Here is a 15,557-nt window from a genome sequence, read left to right as displayed (position 1 = left end):
TAATTCATTTTTTGCTTGCTCCCTTCCTCAATTATGATGGTTTGTTTCTCTTAATATTGCATTATGAGTTATTATTAAAAAATGAAAGAAAACATAATCGATCGGCTTCTTAACAACTTAAACCATCATTTTATTCACAATTTCACAAAAATACAACATGTCAACATCAAATGCCAAAGCATTCACACAAATTCCCAAGTTTTACATCTACGAACTTTTTCTTCTCCAATAGCTTCTCTTCCTTTCAATAGTTGTTGGAATTCCATCTTCCTCTTCTTCTAGGAGATGGGGAGCTATCTAGGTGGCTGTTTCTTGTAATTTCCACATCCTCTTCTTCCTCTTCTTCTAGGAGACGGGGAGCTATCTAGGCTTCGAATTGGATTCTCTATATTCAGTTTTTGGTACTCCCTTCGTTCCATTAGTGTTGACATATTTCTTTTTCGCACTTGTTTTAAAAAAAATTACTATATAAAAAATGTTAAAGTGGAGAGAAAGTAAAGTAAAAGATAATAATGTAGAGAATAGTCGGTCATTACATTATTTTCTCTCTTATTATACTCTCTCTATTTTTATTACTTATTACTATCTTTTTTTAAATGAGTGTGGAAAAAAGAAATGTGCTAACACTAATCGAATAGAGGGGAGTATATCATTCAATCAATTTGTAATCCTAACTGCATAGAATTTGATGGTCTAAATTTATAGTAGTACTGCGTAGATAATTCGAATTTGGGCTTTTAATGATTTGATTCATTAGTATATATAAAACCTCGTATCTAGGCAGAGTCGACAACCTTTCATTTCTCGAGAAAGGGCCATGATAAAAAAACAAAATGTTCTATCACATTAAAATCTTTTTAATAAAATCGAATACAAAAAAGAAAAGATAGAAACATCCTAAGCCCATGGGAATCACAAGGCTGGGCCTCGTCAAAACCTCCATTGGGGTAAACCCTCCGGTAGGAAAAAGAGTATCATTATGTAAACACCACAGCTTCATGATTTGTAGACTTAAGCAGCCACCGGAGCGGTTAAGCTTAATATTCCCTGGCCGGTAGTCAGGCACTTATATGTTGTATTCAAATGTTCTTGCAGAGCTTCCATTAACCTAGGATGTCTGCTTGGGATATCATCCTGCAAAAAAAATTCATCACATAATTAACTAAACCACGCTAATTAATGGTGTATAATACTCTACATGATTAATCATATTAAGACATAGAATTGAGATAATAATTGGTTGGTATCTGAAAGTTTTTATGCTTGTATACTTAAAGGGTGATCAGGCAATCAGATCAAATAGTAATAAATAAAATAATACTAGTGTAGTACCTCTTTAAGTTCCTCCTCTGTGGCAGAATACATATATCTACCATTTCCAAGCACGGCAACCATCCCACGTGCGATCCCAATTGCTTTAGCTAACTTGTAGACGAGTTTAGGGAACCTGTTGCAATAACAAGACAGAAATGTATATGGTTTATAATAAACTACAAGTAGTAATTAATTTAATTGCTTTCTAAAAGTGGAGTACCTGTAAAGAAGAATTTTGAACGGAGCAACTCCAACGATACTCAATCCATAAATTGCCCATTTACGAACTGAAATCACCCATTTAGGAAGAGACCGCTTCCGAGTCACAGTCCCACTTAGCTGCTGTGACTGTACAAAGCGGATGTTATTTATCTAACTCTTACCCAATTTTGGCATATTTTTCATACTCTCTAATTAAATCAAGCATCTTCATCGCTACACGTCTGTTTCATCTCTACATTTATAGTAATCACTAAATAATGGAGAACGTATTTAGTTTTTGCATGCTTATTTATTGCATAAGATTCTTCACTTCACTCCTCGACCTCCGACCCCACGCAACAGCACCATCGCCCCCGAGCAGCTCTGCCTCCGACTCCACTCAGCGGACTTCCCCCACCAATTTCTACGGCCTTTGCCGGAAAATAATAATAACAATTGGCTTAGAGGAGAGAGACAGGGGTGGTAGAGGAGAAAGAACAAGTCTTGACTTGATCCTACTTTCAATTGTTTATTGATTAAGTTGGATGAAATGGGCTTACCTGCCCATTTAAATCTTAAATATAAAGAGCATATAATTACTTCACTAACTTTAAACTTTTGTATGATGCAAGAAGAGAGATTATATTTTTCTAATTTTATAGTAGCAACAATTTCGATTGAAAAAGTATTTTCTAAAGATTTCTCAAATGAGCTGCAAAAATATGATGGGCGATGGATGGTTGAAAGATACTCCATCTTCATACACAATGAGAGTAAAACGTTCATTACTACTCCTATTACAAATTAAAGAAATTTGAGTGTACTCTTTTGGTAATGTAAGTAAGTTCTAGTTAGTACTATCTAGATATAGATATCCTTAAGAATTATCTGTAACGTACAACAGATGATATGACTCCCTGATTTGTAATATTTTAAAAATATACTACTAATATTTCAATGTTATATTCCGTATTTTTTTACTATTCCGAATATTATATCCAACCCCACAAGTTTCAGTTCTTAAATATGTCACTGGATAACACCCCCCCCCCCACACAACATATTTGATTCACAATAATTTTGGATATAATGCAATACCTCTTCAAATTTCTCAGCAATGGAAAAACGATCCTCCTCTTCAAATTTCTCAGCAATGGAATAACGATCATCCATCTCTTGTTTAAACTTGGTCCATATTTCTTTGCATCTCAATGGGGTGATCACAGTCATTTGAGGAGGGACCTATATTAAACCACAAATTAAAAGGATTGAATTATACTCCTATCAAATTAACTCTAAAAAATTAGTGATGGAGGTCAGGGTTATAGAGTTAACATTTTCCCATGTGCGTGAAGAGAGAGAAATCCCATCGCCGCTGTTTGCATCAATAGGCAGCTCAGAACGTAGCACTCTTTGTACGACGTCGTATGTATCATCTAAACGTATTACAGCCATTTCCGACAATATATCTATACACTGCACATATGCATACACAAAATATATACTAGTAATAACATCTCAAAAGGTAAAATGAAAGGATAGATAATTATCTAAACTTACAAAAGAGATGATGATATAATACAAAATGGATGTGAGACAAGGGTAAATGGTCTCAAGTATATACAAAATTACCTGACGGTAGGCCTCCTCCTTAGTTGGCATTGTGTTGTCGTCCCTTGGTGCTAAAGCATGAACGTACCTAAAATCATAAGTAATCTGGGTTAAAACATAGATGAATTAATTATTAAATACTTCCGTGCATAGTTTGTGCAAATTAATTAACCTTTGACTCAAGAGTTTATCGACATAAGGAGCTTCATCTTTGAAACAGGAGACCACTCTGTCTCTAGCGTGTTTCTCTAAATCTGTTACGATTTGTTCATTCTCTGTTGCAAAATTCTCACTCTTTACGATTTGTTCATTCTCCGCTGCAAATTTACTAACAACCGCCAATTTAGCTGTCTCATTCTCACTCCTTACGTTTTGTTCATTCTCCGCTGCAAATTTACTAACAACCGCCAATTTAGCTGCCTCATTCTCACTCTTTACGATTTGTTCATTCTCCGCTGCAGATATGCCAGCAGCCGCCAATTTAGCTGTCTCATTCTCACTCTCCATGTAACTCCTAATACAACTCCATATGTCCATCACACTACAATCTTTTACAACATTCAATACTTTTGTAGTAACACTAATGGAGAGTTCCTCCTGCATATACATATATGTCAACCATCATCACCATTACCATAGCCATTTTAAGTCGGCTTTACTTTTATAAAGATAATAAATTGCATAAAGTTTGTACGAATTCTGACGACGTTTCACTATTATTACCCGTAGCTGATTTAGTGCATGTTCTTTAATTTCACGGAGTAGTTGTTTGCGCACACTTGAAGCATCATCCCCCCATTGTGCATGCTCTATCGTAGCAGATTCTGAAAATTAAATAGTAGTATAATGCAATTAATCATGATTGTTCTTAAAAACAAATATAATGTGGCATTTAATTAATGATGGTGCACCTGAACAATGCTGATCAAACTGCATCACGCAAGAGTCATAGCATGTCTGAAATGACTGAAATGCAGGCAGGGAAAATTCTTTTCTGCGCGTTTCGAGTTGAGTCGTGAAGCTTCGCAATGTCACAGATCGAAGATGACCCAACGTATTCATGTAAGCAGGATAGACCACCTAATTTAGCATGCATGATTAGAATTCATACTGCTATTTATACCAAACAAAAGTCACTAACCATAATTTTCTAAATAAGTATTCTTACCTTTAGTGCTTTTACCGTCAGATCTTGACGTTTATTGCTTCTGACTTTGTGTACTTGTTGGTCGTAACCTCCTTTAGTACCACTTTCAAAATTTATAGTTTCCTTATCGTAGCTATCAAAAGCGAAAATGTTAATATTGCTGCATCATGAATTGCTGCTATTTTTACTAAATATCTATACACATATATATAATGAGAATTGAGAAGAATTCAAATAAAAATTCTTAATAATTTTAGCTTACTCGGAGAGATACGTAGTCAAGATAGAGTTTGTTTGTGCACCGAAGTACTTCACAAGTTGAGTTTTTGCATTTTCTTCTAATTCTAACCAAGCCTGCACGTATTAAAAGTTAATGAATTACAAATTTAAGGGAATTAGGTAATGAAATATCCATTTTGATATTGTACAAAATAATAGTAGTAGTTAATTTTAAACTAAAACCTGGTTAGCTTGAAAGAGATTCAACTTTTCCACGGCAATCTCATCACATCTTGTTGTGGCAAACATGAGCTGATCTCCATAGAAAAAGCAGTAATATTAATCATGACCATTTTGAAAAAAAACACACAGAATTAAATAATACTTGAACTTAATTAAGATTAGTTGTTTGGCGAACCCTATAAGGTGGAACTTTGAAGCCTTTATATTTTTCGATGTCATCCCAATATTTCTTGGCACTGCTCAGAGAAAGTTTTGATGTAGAGGGATCAAGATTATGGGAGATTAATTGCTTTTGGAGTTGGACCACCTGCAATGGATCGATCGACTACATTTAATACTCCTTATTAATGTGTATATTAATGAATAATTGAAGGAATAAAGATAATTAAAGTAGTAATAAAACCTCTTCATCAAACTCGCGTCTCATATAGTTATAATGTGACAACACGGTAACCTCCACCTTAAATTAACAAACAAGAAAGATAAATTATTAGTACTACTACTATAGTTTTAGTTCCTATATCAAATTAAACACGAATTACACATGCACAAACTCATAATTTCCGTGAATAAGAGATGAGCGAATAACGCAACTGGGTTCAAATCCTATTAGAGAGAATTAATCTTTCGGTCTCTTATTAATGAAACTTGCGTGTTTCTTCATGTGTTATTTATATTTATAATTTATGCATGATTCTAATTTATCGGGTCAAAATACAACTATTGCTTACTATGCACTATATTATATGTGTGTGTGGGTGTGTGCTTTCTTTAGTTTTTGTTACATTGAAGATGTCAGTGAGTAGAGTGCCCTCGTTGTCTGGGGGCTTGGGAACCGCTTCCCAAATCTGCAGAGACAGGCCAAGAAAAAGGAGAGGCCATTAGACAAATGAAAGAAAATAATTTCAATTTCAATTATATGTTAAACACAAATTGCAAAAGTTGAAACTGCACCATGTGAAAATTTTCTAAGATAATTTTTACATTGCTTTAAAAAAACGGAGAAGCCATTAGACAAATGCAATCTACATAATTCTAAAGTAAAAAAAAATGCAATCTACATAATTCCAAATCCTTATATAATTTACCTTCTCGATGTCATCCTTCAAATTACACTTCAATAATTCCGAGGGTGTCTACATAAATAATAAATGCAAAAAAAATCATAATTAAAGAAAACTAATAACTACATTCATATATGAATTAGTTCCAATATTTAAGCATACCCCCGTATTGTTGCCGTCGCGTACCACAAAATGAAGATTTGTTTTCTGAGGACTAAGCAAGGGTAGCATTGCCTATATATCAAAGTTTACAAGAAGATAATTATTTACTACTAATATTATATTAATAAGTGGAAACTAAGTATCATATCCAGCATTACGATTAATTGCTAACTATTAGCAATTTGATCAAATTAAAACCAATTTTTAGCCACTAGATTAAAAGATTTAATGGTTAAAATAATGTGCAGTAAATTATAAATTAAATTTAAATAACTAGTACTAAATAAAATTAAAGGGTATTAATGTCAATCTTCTCTCATTAAAATCATCTCAAAACTTTAAATTTACGTAAATCTCTCGATTTAAATTATTTTTCACTAAAAATATATCAAATTATAGGAAATTTTATAAGGATACTAACGAGATCTCAATTGCATATGTTCCGACGACGTTCAGATGATGAAATTCGATAAAAAAAATTTCCAATTTTCGTACATGTTGATGAACAGATTTTTTTATCAACAAATACCTAAAAAAAAAATCTCAATATAGTGTATGTAAAATATAAACAAAATTGTGTTGATATTTTCATGTACATATGTTAAAACACCCATGTCATTGTGTTGATATTTGTTATACACTATGGTGATACAAAAAAAAAACTAAAGAAAATTATCATATGATAATATAATGATGATATTACCATTTTGTAAATATTTTGTGTACTATTTATTGAAATTTGTGAGTTTTAATCTAATTCACTGATTTCAAAATCTAAAGATGTAAATTTAGTCTTAGTTTTGGATTATGATGTTGTAAGCATTATAAGAGGACCCTACATATCCAATATCTATATAGAACAAGTGTACCTCAAAAACGGTTTTCAGAAGAGGCCTATTCGCAGCTTGCTCGCGGCCGATTTCACAGAACCACCTATATGTATTTATAAATATATCAATACTAAATGAAATATAGTTTATTAAGTATGAGTTTATTTGCGAAATTAATTAATCTGGTCGAAGAAAATACATGTTTATGATGACAGTGTGAGCAATTGCTATAGCAAACAAGGCGCTTTGCTTCTCAAATGCTGTATCATCCTGAAATAATCATGAGTTCAATAGCTTGATTTATTTAAGTAATTAGATAGTACTGTAGAAAGATTAATGATTAATTAAATACTAACCTCTCCCTTCTCTTTACCATCTGTACCCTCCAAATCTAGCACCACAGTTAACGGTTCAATATCAGGAGCTTTTGCTATCCATATCCCATTCGTTGTCTTGCTCCTACACAAAAAACCCTTTTTTAAATACTACTACTATGAATAAATAAATATATTTGTATTTATTAGTATCAATTTAAGAATAAGATGTAGACGACCAAACTAACCTTCCAGTTCCTGCATTCATTTCCCTAAAGTTTGTACCGAATAGATGATTCAACAAAGTACTTTTTCCTGCACAAAAATAAGTGGAGTAGCTTTTAATGTATGCTTGATGCCCTTAGCCTCCAAATGTTAGCTTACTTATTTAATCTATCAATCTAATCACATACTCAGGCCAGAAATCATACCACTGGACTGCGGGCCGACGATGGCAATGACCGGAATTGAGGCAGCAGCGCCTCGGATGAAGTCCTCGAAACCCGACTCATTGAAATCTCCGTCGCCATTAATCAATTCCATCGGCTCAGAATTTTCCGGCTCAATTATCATCTGAAATGACGTAGGAGAAGTCGCTCTGTTGAGTACGTTAGCAAATTATATTCTTCTATTCATCCTAATTTATAGTGTCACCCAAACTCAAGACTTTTCTTATTAAAAAAAATGTTGTGACAGTTAAAACAATTTACTACTACTATGTAACAATAAATAAAAATGAAATATAGAAATTAATAAATTACAGATTAGTTTTTTTAGTTAGTTTCTTTCACAGAAACAATAGTCATTTTTATATGATATGTACATAACACAAGCATGTTATGACAAGCTGAATTCGAACAGAGCTCTTTAGTTGTGTGTCGAGCCAAGCTCAACTCAAAAAACTCTCGAGCCTTAGAATAATTTCACTAGCCTAGCTTGACGACATTGGGCTCGTTTGCTAATTGCTACCCTTAATTTTTATTTTTATTTTTTTTGCTACAGTAAATTTTAGGGCAAACATACTAGTAATAATCTGTCAATTGGGGATATTTTTGAATAGTACTCCAAAGCGTGTGGAGTGGACTAAGACTAAGACTTTCTGAGTAACTTCGTAGAATAGTCCACCTCAATCCATCAATTTGAACCCAATATTATGAGTCGAGCAATAAGATATGTGACGAATATAATAAAAGCGTGTAAATCCAATATGACACGTTCGATAGATCGTGATAGAAAGGTACGGCACTGGTAGTGGGTGTCACACATTTTGCTGTAAAATTGATACACATTGGATAAGATAGAGAAAAAAGTGTTAAAAGTACGTTAGTTGAAAACCTCAATAGAAAGTTAAAAACAATTTTTTTTTTGTGGATGAATCAAAATTAAGGTTGTTAGGAAATATAATGCAGAAAATATACGGTTATTGCACAAAGTACAGACGGGAAGAATTATAAATGCACTATTGTAATATGCTTGAATGATATCTCTCAATGGTTACACACCATTTTATAAGCTCCCGTTCTAGCTATGTATGGAAAATATTCTCTAATTATACTAATATTTTCTTAATTTGATTTTCCATAATCTTTAATTGATTTTTTTCATTATTCTTGCCATAATTTCGTCTTTTGCTTTCTTGTGCTCCAATTAATTGATTTCTCCATTCGAATATTTCCCTTCAAGCTGAGTATTGAGTTTTTTCGACACTTAACTTGCACAGTCTTTACTTTGAAAAAATAGTTTATACTCGTATTCAGAAGTCCTTAATTCAATTTTCATTGATAGCTTATGATCGTATCATAGAGCATCTACAATTCCTCATTGTTAGTTATTCTCATTTAAAGGAGCTTCTTCATTTTTATTCATTGAAAGTTTAGGCCCTTGTAAAGGAGCTCTTCATTCATCATCAGTGAAAGTTTAGACTCGTTCCAACGAGCTCTTCAACTTTTTGTTGACAGTTTTAACTCGTGTCAAGGAACTCTTCAATTTTTTGTTGACAGTTTTAAGTCGTGTCAAGGAGCCAATCTAGATAGTTTTTACTCATGTCCGGGAGTCACCTTAGATAGTTTTAGCTCGTATCCAAAAGCCATCTTAGATAGTTAGTTTTAGCTCATATCCAAGAGTCATCTTAGATAGTTTTTGCTCGTATCCAGGTGTCATCTCATTTTTTCTGAATGATAGTTTTTACTTGTATCGAGAAGCTAAATCAGACAGTTTTGACACGTGTCAAGGAGCTAATTCTGATAGTATTATTAAATTAATAATATATAAATGATATTATACATTGATTTTTTTATTTAAAAAAAAAAAAACAGTTCCATTTTTCAGCTTTTTTCTCCTAACCATGCCTAACAGAATAACTGAAAATTTTATATGTTTGAATTCAAATCGAATTTTAAATTTTCGGATGGGATATTCGGTGTTTGGATTTTAATACACCCAAATCAAATTAGATTATTGATTACAGAAGAACCGACTATAGTAATTAATTTGATATGGAGTACAAATATAATGGCAATAAATGAAGGGATTAATTTTTGTAAATGTAACAGATAAAATTTTTTGATGAGCCTCGCAATTTCGGGGCAAAATATAAGAGCACCTTTGAGGATGTTTCGTCGAAACAATACTAAAACTACTTTTTTTCCGAGAAATTTCGTTCACAAGCGTCACATTACCCTATCACAATGTCACACGTCTTTTTAAGAAAAGTATTTCCATAAATAAGAAATGAGATATAAAAGTCAAAATACAACAACGCGTATATATAATGTTATTTCAACAAAAAGACATTGATATTGATTGCAAGCTCAATTTCCCAAAGTAGTTAAGTAATTAGAATATATGATATTGATTGCTAAGCCTTGGAGGGTTATCATACCCCGAATCACTGAGTCGAGCCTTAGATATCGAGGTGGCCATGCCCAAGGAAAAGTCGACTGTACTTGTTGCTGCAGCACCACCTCAACAACAACAGAACTTTCGAGAGAAAAGGAGGTGGGAAGGGGATCGTGCCCCGAGTGAGAACAAGAGACCACAATTTGCTTTGAAGCCACCGCAGAACGGTGGAAGGCAAACTGCTCCGAATCAGATGGTGGAGTACCGACCTAGGGCCCCTCCCTGTGCTAAGTGCTCGAAGAATCATCACGGGAAGTGTAAGGTTGGGACTAATAAGTGCTTCAACTGTGGAAAGGGAGGACACTTCTCCAGAGAATGCCCGGATAGAAATGCTGGAGTCAGAGGGAGACAGAACTATCAAGGGCAGCGTCCGCAACTACGGGCACTTCAAGCTGAGCCAAGAGGAAAAGCAGTCCTACCTTCAGCCCCGCAACCCAAGCGGCAACTGCAACAGAGACTTCCTACCCAGGCCAGAGCTTTTGCACTGAGACAGAAGCAGCCAAAGACGGAGCCAGGGAACCAGGAGCAGGGCAATCTGGCAGGTATGGGAACTCTCCTCAACATACCTATTGCCATTTTGTTTGATACTGGTGCATCCCACTCATTCATATCAACACCTTGCGTGGATACTTTAGAACTGCCTACTGATGAAATAGAACATAAGATGAGGGTGTCCTCACCCGTAGGAGGCCTTATAAACATCTCACGGACTTGCTCAAATGTAGAATTTACTATGGGAAACCTTAAGTTAGTGGCTCACAACTTACATGTGATGTTGATGTGGAACGTTGACATCATTTTGGGAATGGATTGGTTAGCAGCAAACTACGCTACCATTCGTTGTAAGGAAAGACAGATTTCTCTGCAATACCCAGGGAAGGAACCCACAATTTTTTCACGGAATTTCCATGAGGCGACGAAAGTCCATTATTTCTGCACTACAAGCGGCCACTATGATAAGGAAATGATACCCTGCATACCTCGTGTATCTGAATGGAGAAGAGAAAGAGGACCGTAAGATTGAAGATGTAGCGGTGGTACGAGAATTTCCAGACGTCTTTCCGGACGCACTACCAGGGTTGCCGCCAGACAGACAACTAGAATTCACAATCGATCTCGAACCGGGATCGGCTCCAGTATCGAAGGCACCATACAGAATGGCGCCCAAAGAGCTAGAAGAACTCAAAATACAGCTACAAGAGTTACTAGACCTGGGTTTCATTCGACCCAGTGTGTCACCATGGGGCGCACCAGTGCTCTTCGTGAAGAAGAAGGACGGAACGCTCAGAATGTGTATCGACTACCGGGAGTTGAACAAGCTGACGCTCAAGAACAAGTACCCTCTACCGAGAATTGATGACCTGTTTGACCAACTTCGAGGGGCTGGCGTATTCTCGAAAATGGACTTGAGATCAGGGTATCACCAACTGAAAGTCCGACATGACGACGTGCCCAAGACGGCATTCCACACCAGATATGGCCATTATGAGTTCATTGTGATGCCTTTCGGGCTCACAAATGCCCCGGCAGTGTTCATGGACTTAATGAACCGCGTGTTCCACCCGTACTTGGACAAGTTTGTCCTAGTCTTTATAGATGACGTACTTATCTACTCGAAGAGCGAGAAGGAACACGAGGAACATCTGAGGACCACCTTAGAGACGTTGAGAGCCGAGAAGCTCTATGCTAAGTTTAGCAAATGTGAGTTCTGGCTCAACGAGGTGAACTTCCTAGGGCACATAGTGACGGCAGAAGGGATCCGAGTGGACCCTGCAAAAGTGGAAGTAGTGCAACGTTGGCAGCCACCGACAACACCTAGTGAAATTCGAAGTTTCTTAGGTTTGGCTGGATATTATCGGAGGTTCATTGAAGGATTTTCTAAAATAGCCAGACCACTGACTCAGCAGCTCAAGAAAGGAGTTAAGGTCAACTGGACGCCGGAGTATGAAGCAAGTTTCCAATTATTAAAAGAAAAGTTGACCACCGCACCAGTCCTAGCCGTGCCAGCACCAGAAGCAGGCTATGTGTGTACACCGATGCTTCGAAGATCGGACTTGGATGCGTATTGATGCAGAATGGCAAGGTGATCGCGTACGCGTCACGCCAACTCAGGCCACACGAGCTAAATTACCCCACACATGATCTGGAATTAGCAGCAGTGGTACATGCCTTGAAGATTTGGAAACATCACCTCTACGGGGTTCGATGTGAAATCTTCACGGACCACAAGAGCCTTAAGTACTTTTTCGAGCAGAAGGATTTGAATATGCGACAACGCAGGTGGCTCGAATTAGTCAAGGATTATGACTGTGGTATAAATTACCACCCAGGCAAGGCGAATGTAGTGGCAGATGCCTTGAGCAGAAAAACTGTACCCCAAGTGGCCACCTTCCTCACACAAAATGAGGAACTTATACGGGAATTCGCTAAGATGCGATTGGAGGTAGTAAGAGCACCAGAGATGATGGAAAGAAAAATCGCCACTTTAGTGATTGAACCAAACTTAAGAACCAGGATTGTTGAGGCTCAAAGGAGTGATGAAGCATTAGAGAAAATTCGACTTAAAGTGAGGACGGGAAAAGAGGTGAGTTACCGCGAAGAAGCGGATAACGCCCTCACATTTGAAGGGAGATTATGTGTGCCCAATGACGAGACTCTCAGAAATGAGATCATGAGCGAAGCGCACGAAACACCCTATACTGCCCACCCAGGAAGTACGAAAATGTACCAAGATATGAAGAAACAGTTTTGGTGGGATGGCATGAAGAGGAGCATAGCGTCGTTTGTAGAAAAGTGCTTAGCATGCCAACAAGTGAAGGCTCTACATCAACGACCCTATGGAAAATTGCAACCCCTGGAAATTCCCGAGTGGAAATGGGAGCACATTGCGATGGATTTCGTGACAGGATTGCCAAAGTCACAACGAGGGAATACTGCTATTTGGGTGATTATAGATCGCCTCACCAAAAGCGCCCATTTTGTACCGGTTCGTATCACTTACGGATCGGACAAGTTAGCTCAGATCTATGTGCAAGAGATCATACGATTACATGGAATACCGGTGACAATCACATCAGACCGTGATCCGAAATTTACTTCTAGGTTTTGGATAAGCTTGCGGCAAGAGCTAGGCACCAGGTTGAATTTCAGCACGGCATTCCATCCACAGACTGATGGGCAGTCTGAGAGGACAATTCAGACCTTGGAAGATATGCTGGGCCGTGGTGCTCGACCGCGGAGGAAAATGGGAGCCAGTACTACCACTTATAGAGTTTGCTTACAATAACAGTTATCAGGCAACTATAAACATGGCCTCATATGAGGCACTGTATGGGAAGAAATGTAGATCGCCGCTTTACTGGGATGAGGTCGGTGAGAGAAAGACGCTTGGACCGGATTCTGTAGAGGAGATGATAGAGATCGTCCGCCAGATCCGTGAGAGAATCAAAGAAGCTCAAGACAGGCAGAAGTCATACGCGGATGCTCGTCGAACCGACCTGCAGTTCAAGGCGGGAGATAAAGTTTTTCTAAAGGTATCTCCGTCTAAAGGGATTACAAGATTCGGCGTCAAGGGCAAGCTAAGACCACGTTTCATCGGACCCTACGAGATTCTAGAAGAAGTAGGTCCTGTGGCGTACAGATTGGCACTCCCACCGAGTTTCGGGAATGTGCACAATGTCTTTCACGTGTCACAATTGAGGAAATACGTGTTCGACCCGAAACACATAGTCCACCAAGAAGAAATGGTTTTGGAACCAGACTTAAGCTATGAAGAGAAGCCAGAAGCAATCTTAGACATGAAGGTCAAGGAATTGAGGAACAAATCTATTGTAACGGTGAAAGTTCTATGGAAGCACCATGGTCACGAGGAAGCTACGTGGGAATTGGAAGACAAGATGAAAGAAAAGTACCCAGAACTGTTTGAGTAAATAAACAAAATTTCGGGACGAAATTTTCGTTAAGGAGGGTAGAATGTAATACCCGCTCGTTTGTTTTTTTTTCGTTTCGACTTAAGTTGTAAGGGCTCACCAACATGGAATTGTGTCACTCTTTTGTTGTGATGAAATAAATAAGGACTCGTTGCCTTGTGTTACTTAAGTGCCGTTTAGTTGCAAGAAAAAAAAAATAATAATAATAATATAAGGAGTATTGGAATCCACCAAAGCTATTCCTTTTTATTCACGAGCCATAGCTAACGAGAAAGAATATAGGGGGTTCATTTTCTAACTAAGAAGTGTAACTACTATCAAAATTTCACTCTAGCTTACATAATTAAACACATGTGAGTTATGAGTTTAGAAAAAAAAAGAGAGAAGAATTTAAGAATACAAATATACAAAGATTTGGGCCCCGACCCTCGAACTCGAGACTTCTTTCGGCCCAAGGACTTAGAGGACAGCCGAAGGCTGTACAGCCAGCCGACTGCCTGGTCTCGATACAAGGCCACCTCTTCAAGTTTTTGAAACCTTTATCTTTTATCTACCTTTAGATCTGCAAAAGCTAATAAGACAAATAAATATGTAGACTTTTTTTTTCCAGCTTCAAACAAAACAAGAAGGGAGGCATCCATACTTTACCAAAGGGGGGTCTAAATGGTTTCCAAATGGGATATACACTACTACACAGCCATGTACCCAACCGAGAGCTGATATGTGAAAAACAAAAATCCTTAAAACTTAGGAGTATAAGGCTGCGAACCTGTGTACTAAATAATAAGTGAAAGAAGGGACAACTTAGATAAAGGATTTGGGAGTTACCTCTCATTGCTGCCAGAAATCTGAGACTGCCTCATTTGGAGTGGCAACTTAGCCTTGACCGATTCCTTGCTGATCAGCTAGCCCAAATAGCCGCCCTCCAACTACACCAAGTCAGCCCAAGACCAAACAGCCACCTGCTCCCCTCCCCTGCACAGCGACAAATATCATGAATGCCCAGTCCTTATACCCTTAGTATACCACCAAAACTTCAGTTAAAGTTGCTGCAAAAGATCAAAGAAAAGAGGGATATGCTGCTGGATAGAAACAAGAGTTTCAGCAGCCTCAGCAGCCTCATTTAAGGCTCACAAGTATACCAATCAGCCTATAAAAATCCCCCCCCCCCCCACACACGACTTTCAACACCCTCCTGCATACCATCAAATTCTCAGCAAGATAGGGAGTAAAGAGTGGCATAACCGAGAGCAACAACAAGGGCAGCCCCATTTTCTTCACTAACATAAGAGGTAACACCACAACCACACCTTTGCATCATGATAGCAAGAACATAGAGAACATAGAAATAGGGCCAACATCTGTTAGTATAGCCACTGCCGAGAGAGAAGTGACAAGTAGAATATGCCCACAAATAGTTGTTCAATCATAACAATGTTTAAGCTTCAAAGTAGAGATAACAGAGGTCAATTTCAGTAAGCAACACACCAAGACTCCACCTTTGAAACTTCTCAATCGAGCTACTGCCTTAGAAAGGAGTTCAAGGTCTAAACTCTAGAAAATTCTTCAACATAGCTACTGCCCCAGAGAAATTGATTTCTTAACAGAACAAGAAAAGGGGGAAA

General features: G+C 37.3%; 2 protein-coding genes and 1 long non-coding RNA gene across 6 annotated transcripts in view; 1 reads left to right on the top strand and 2 right to left on the bottom strand.

Moving 5' to 3' along the window:
* Window positions 1–728: 728 nt before the first annotated feature.
* Window positions 729–15,557, bottom strand: part of LOC125205558 (protein ROOT HAIR DEFECTIVE 3-like) — a 36,991-nt gene continuing 22,162 nt past the window's right edge. For 2 of the 3 annotated variants that reach the window (XM_048104586.1, XM_048104587.1), the window contains exons 17-37: window positions 7,354–7,420; window positions 7,148–7,250; window positions 6,991–7,061; window positions 6,831–6,894; window positions 5,962–6,033; window positions 5,824–5,871; window positions 5,521–5,583; window positions 5,139–5,195; window positions 4,911–5,042; window positions 4,736–4,804; window positions 4,536–4,627; window positions 4,295–4,406; window positions 4,038–4,206; window positions 3,850–3,950; window positions 3,299–3,723; window positions 3,148–3,214; window positions 2,851–2,991; window positions 2,614–2,757; window positions 1,535–1,662; window positions 1,333–1,447; window positions 729–1,134 (exon numbers count right to left, since the gene is read on the bottom strand). In XM_048104586.1, the coding sequence (XP_047960543.1) occupies window positions 1,012–1,134; window positions 1,333–1,447; window positions 1,535–1,662; window positions 2,614–2,757; window positions 2,851–2,991; window positions 3,148–3,214; window positions 3,299–3,723; window positions 3,850–3,950; window positions 4,038–4,206; window positions 4,295–4,406; window positions 4,536–4,627; window positions 4,736–4,804; window positions 4,911–5,042; window positions 5,139–5,195; window positions 5,521–5,583; window positions 5,824–5,871; window positions 5,962–6,033; window positions 6,831–6,894; window positions 6,991–7,061; window positions 7,148–7,250; window positions 7,354–7,420 (2,363 nt within the window). In that variant the 3' untranslated portion in view covers window positions 729–1,011. The other variant, XM_048104588.1, reaches the window with a different exon arrangement.
* LOC125205562 overlaps window positions 9,942–15,557 on the top strand; it is a 7,887-nt gene continuing 2,271 nt past the window's right edge. For both annotated transcript variants that reach the window (XM_048104593.1, XM_048104592.1), the window contains exon 1: window positions 9,942–10,545. In XM_048104593.1, the coding sequence (XP_047960550.1) occupies window positions 10,026–10,545 (520 nt within the window). In that variant the 5' untranslated portion in view covers window positions 9,942–10,025. The remainder of the gene's footprint in view (window positions 10,546–15,557) is intronic.
* Window positions 14,153–15,551, bottom strand: LOC125205564. The gene is made up of 3 exons (XR_007173775.1): window positions 14,761–15,551; window positions 14,576–14,648; window positions 14,153–14,494 (listed from the first exon to the last, which is right to left on the bottom strand). It is a non-coding gene; the product is annotated as an uncharacterized LOC125205564 (long non-coding RNA).

The sequence above is a fragment of the Salvia hispanica genome, chromosome 2, assembly GCF_023119035.1.
Source record: "Salvia hispanica cultivar TCC Black 2014 chromosome 2, UniMelb_Shisp_WGS_1.0, whole genome shotgun sequence".
Lineage (NCBI taxonomy): Eukaryota > Viridiplantae > Streptophyta > Magnoliopsida > Lamiales > Lamiaceae > Salvia > Salvia hispanica.
The sequence above is the reverse complement of the archived record's forward strand: the minus strand, read 5'-3'. Positions and strand labels throughout refer to the sequence as shown.